This window comes from Arachis ipaensis, chromosome B06 (genome assembly GCF_000816755.2).
Source record: "Arachis ipaensis cultivar K30076 chromosome B06, Araip1.1, whole genome shotgun sequence".
Classification (NCBI taxonomy): domain Eukaryota; kingdom Viridiplantae; phylum Streptophyta; class Magnoliopsida; order Fabales; family Fabaceae; genus Arachis; species Arachis ipaensis.
The window spans coordinates 11622776-11627775 of record NC_029790.2 but is presented as its reverse complement, the minus strand read 5'-3'; the positions used below and the strand labels follow the sequence as shown (position 1 = coordinate 11627775).

Sequence of the window (5000 nt, the reverse complement as noted above, 5' to 3'; positions counted from 1 at the left end):
ATGTTAATCTCTATAATTTTATCAAATTTTTAATTAAGTTTGTATATTTTTTTTTAATTGAGTTTTTACACTACTTTTAATTTTATAATTATATCCTTTTTAGTGTAAAAAATATTAGAACTAACTGAATAACTTTTTCAAATTAAAAGTATTCAAAATGGGTTGGTGCGAAGGCTAGGGAGTTGGATACTTATGGCTTCAAACTTTGGTATACATGAAAGGTGAAGAATAGGAATGGGGTTGGAATAATTGTGGATAAGCAGTGGAAGAAGGACGTAGTGGATGTCAAGAGGGTGGGAGATCGGATCATCTCTATCAAACTTGTAGTGGAGGGAGGTGCTTTCTATGTGATTAGCGCCTATGCACCGCAAGTGGGTTCGGACGAACAACACAAGATAAGGTTTTGGGAGGATCTAGAGAGTTTGGTTCAAGACATACCTTTGGGAGATAAGATTTTTTTAGGAGGAGATTTAAATGGCTATGTTGGTAAAGAAGTGACTGGATATGGGAGTATTCACAGAGGCCATGGTTTCGGGGTGATCAATGCCGAGGGTAAAACTATTTTGGACTTTTCCTCAATCTTTGATCTTCTCATCGCAAATACATGTTTTAAAAAGAGAGACGAACATCTTATAACCTATAAGAGTGGCATGACAAGCTCTCAAATCGACTTCTTCCTGTTGAGGAGAGTCGACCGAAAATTTTGTATTAATTGTAAAATTATCCCGGGAGAGAGTTTGACAATACAACATAGGGTGCTCGTCATGGATTTCCGTGTTGAGCAAAAGTTGAGGAAAAGACATTATACGAAGAACCCAAGGACGAGGTGGTGGCGGATGAAAGGTGAGGAACAAAGAAGCTTCCTAAGACGGGTAGGAGAAGAGGCAAAGTGGGATGGAAATGGAAGTGCGGAAGAGATGTGGAGAGAAATGGCAGAAGTTATTAGAAGAACAGCAAAAGAAAGCTTTGGTGAATCTAAATGAATAGGACCAAGAGACAAGGAGTCCTGGTGGTGGAATGCCAGTGTAGAAGAAAAGATAAAGATAAAAAAGGAGTGCTTTAAAGAGTGGTTTTTATGCCGCAACGCAGATAACTGGGAAAAATATAAGGCGGCTAAGAAAGAGACAAAAGTGGCTATAAGTGAAGCAAGAACAAGAGCATATGAGGGTCTCTACCAGTCTTTGGGCACAAAAGAAGGAGAAAAGGTATATATATAATCGCAAAGAGCCGTGAAAGAAGAACGAGAGATTTGGATCAGGTTAAGTGCATAAAGGATAAGGATGGAGAGGTGTTGGCTCAAGAGGAGAAGATTAAGGAAATGTGGAAGAGCTACTTCTACGAGTTATTTAATGAGGGACAGAAGACTCTTCCGAGTCTTGGTCGATTATGCACAAGGGAAGAAGATCAAAACTTTGACTACTATCAAAGAATTTGAGACTTCGAGGTAAAAGAGGCTCTAAAGCAGATGAAAAATGGCAGGACAGTAGGACTTGATAATATCCCGATTGAGGTTTGGAAGGGTCTTGGAGAAAAAGGTATCAACTAGTTAACCAAACTTTTTAATGAGATTTTAAGGTCAAAGAAGATGCCTGATGAGTGGAGAAAGAGCACCTTGGTACCTATCTACAAGAATAATGGGGATATACAAAGTTGTGGAAACTATAGAGGGATCAAGCTTATTAGTCATACCATGAAGTTATGGAAAAGGGTGATAGAACGGAGGTTGAGAAAAGAGACACAAGTAACAGAGAACCAATTTGGATTCATGCTAGGCAGATCTACCACTGAAGCGGTATACCTTTTAAGAAGGATGATGGAGAGGTATCGTAGTAATAAAAAGGGATCTACATATGGTGTTTATTGATTTGGAAAAAGCGTATGATAGGGTACCAAGGGAGGTCTTATGGAAGATTTTAGAAAAGAGGAGGGTAAGGATCGCATATATTCGTGCAATTAAAGACATGTATGATGGGACCACAACTAGTGTGAAGACTCAAGGTGGTGTGACAGAGGAATTTTCTATTGGTATAGGATTACACCAGGGATCATCCTTAAGTCCATACATTTTCACATTAGTCTTGGAAGTACTCACAGAGCACATCCAAGAGCTTATGCCATGGTGCATGCTTTTTGCCGATGATATCGTCCTTATGGGAGAGTCAAGGGAAGACCTAAATAAGAAGTTGGAGTTACGAAGAGAAACTTTAGAAGTGTATGGTCTGTGCATAAGCCGTAGCAAGACGGAATATATGGAATGTAAGTTCAGTCCGAGAAGGGAAAACCCTAATATAGAGGTGAAGATTGGAGAAAACACCCTACGAAAAGTTAAAAGTTTTAGGTATCTTGGGTGCATCATACAGGATAATAGAGAGATTGAACATGGTGTAAATCATAGGATCCAAGTAGGGTGGTCAAAATGGCGGAGTGCATCTGGTTTTATATGCGACAAAAAAGTGCCTTTAAAACTTAAAGGTAAATTCTATCGCACCGCTATAAGACCGGCTATGCTTTATGGTACGGAGTGTTGGGCGGCTAAAGGGGAACACGAACATAAGCTGAGTGTGGCAAAGATGAAGATGTTGAGATAGATGAGTGGTCATACGCGATTGGATAAAATAAGGAATGAAGATATAAGAGAGAGAGTTGGAGTAGCACCCATTGTGAAAAATATGGTTGAATCGCGTCTTAGGTGGTTTGGACATGTGAGAAGAAGACCGATAGAACATCCAGTCATGAGGGTGGATGAGATGGAAGATGGATAAGGGGCGAAAGGAAGAAGAAGACCTAAAAAGACCATCCATGAGGTGGTCAAATGAGATCTACATGTAAATGGTCTCTCTGTAGACATGACACATGACAGAGCACAATGACATCGTTTGATTCATGTAGCCGACCTTAGTTATAAAATTTAATATGGTATAAAAATTTAATTAAAAAATATATAAAAATTTTATTAAAAATTTGATATAACTATAAAAAACCAACAGAATAATTAAAGTTTATTTTTATCATACAGTGTAATTAATTTTTTTTGCTTCCTTTTTTAAAAGGCATATTACGATAAACCTTACACTAATTATAAAGGAAGAAAATTCTCCGCGTGTGAATAGTACTAGCTAGTAGATAATGTAGATTAAGCGAATATTTATTATTAATTATGAGTTAAAAATGGCTAATAAAGAAGAAATGTATTTAATGAAGGTCTATCTAGGACCGTTGAATTCCAAAATGATCTCTGTAACCGTTGGATCAAACATTGACTAAAATACCCTCCTGGAACCCCAACTTTCTATATAAACGACCCAAGCTGCAACACAAATTCACCACAACAATTCCAACAAAAACCAAACATTTTCTCTTTAATTTAGTAGTATTCACTTTTGTCTCTGAGAATCTTTGCTTATTCTCTCTCATTTTCTTCTTTCTTTCTTCACTCGATCAATATGGCCCCTAATATGTTGACAAGTGTGACTGCCAATGGCACCATGGGTGAACAACAACGCAAAGCTTCAAGTCGTGCCTTCGTGACTTTCCTTGCTGGAAATGGTGACTACATTAAAGGAGTGGTGGGTCTGGCCAAAGGGCTGAGGAAGACTAAGACCATCTACCCTCTTGTGGTTGCTGTCCTGCCTGATGTCCCTCAAGAACACCGCAACATCCTCAAATTTCAAGGTTGCATTGTTAGAGAGATCGAACCTGTTTACCCTCCCGAGAATCAAACCCAGTTTGCCATGGCTTATTATGTCATCAACTACTCTAAGCTCCGTATTTGGGAGGTACATATAAATGACTCTAAATATATGCTTTTTTTAAGGGTTACACTTACATACTTTATAAGTGGAGGGATTATTATTTATATATATATATATATTGTTTTACCCTCAAATTATTTTGAGTTAGTATTAATATAGAATTTTTGGTATGCAAATATAACAGGTCAATTTTTCTAAATTCTTTCTATAAAATTTTTTTATGTGTTCAGTGTTCTTTAGCTTTAGTACTAGTTGACTAATTAGTATGATGGAAAACATACGTTTGTTATTATAATAAATCTAGTCTAGTAGAAATGAAATCATATATCATATCATTTTTGAAAAAATATAAAAATATTAATTTATTAATGCATGTAATTTTGATGATTGTAATTAATATTTGTAATTGAAATATTGTAGTTTGTGGAGTACAAGAAGATGATCTACTTAGACGGTGACATTCAAGTATTTGCCAATATTGATCACTTATTTGACCTTCCTGATAACTACTTCTACGCTGTCATGGACTGCTTTTGCGAGAAGTCATGGAGTAAAACCTCTCAGTACAAAATTGGTTATTGCCAACAATGTCCTGATAGGGTTCAATGGAAATCTGAGCTTGGTCCTAAACCTCCTCTCTATTTTAATGCTGGCATGTTTGTTTATGAGCCTAATTTGTCTACTTATTATGACNNNGATTTTCTGAATATGTATTTCAAGGAAAAGTATAAGCCTATACCTAATGTGTACAACCTTGTCTTAGCTATGTTGTGGCGTCACCCTGAGAACGTCGAACTTGAGAAAGTGAAAGTGGTTCACTATTGTGCTGCTGTGAGTGTTCAATCATTAATTCTTCAAATTGTATATATGCAAAATTGGAGTACTAATTATTACTATTATTACAGGGGTCAAAGCCATGGAGATACACCGGCAAGGAGGAGAATATGGAAAGGAAAGACATAAAGATGTTGGTTAAGAAATGGTGGGAGATATATGAGGATGAGAAATTGGATTACAACAACGGTGTGGATCGTTTCAAGTCAGCACTTATGGAAACCCGTGGTGTTAAGTTTGTTTCAGCTCCATCTGCTGCATGACAATTAAGCCTCTTATTACTACTAATTATTATTTACTCTACTTTTTATTGAGTACGACAATACTTACTTATATAGGTAGTTAAATATATATTTTTTTTTGTGTTTTCTGATCAGTGGTTTTTGATTGTCTTTCTTTTTAGTTAGTTTGGTT

The 5000-nt window shown here is 36.6% G+C and overlaps 1 protein-coding gene across 1 annotated transcript; it reads left to right on the top strand.

Annotated features, from left to right (window-relative positions):
- Positions 3301–4801, top strand: LOC107645963 (galactinol synthase 2; the record flags this gene model as incomplete). The annotated part of the gene is given in 4 exon segments (XM_016350127.2): positions 3301–3776; positions 4173–4445; positions 4449–4583; positions 4658–4801. Coding segments are annotated over 4 exon segments (885 nt in total), but the record flags the coding sequence as incomplete, so codon positions are not given.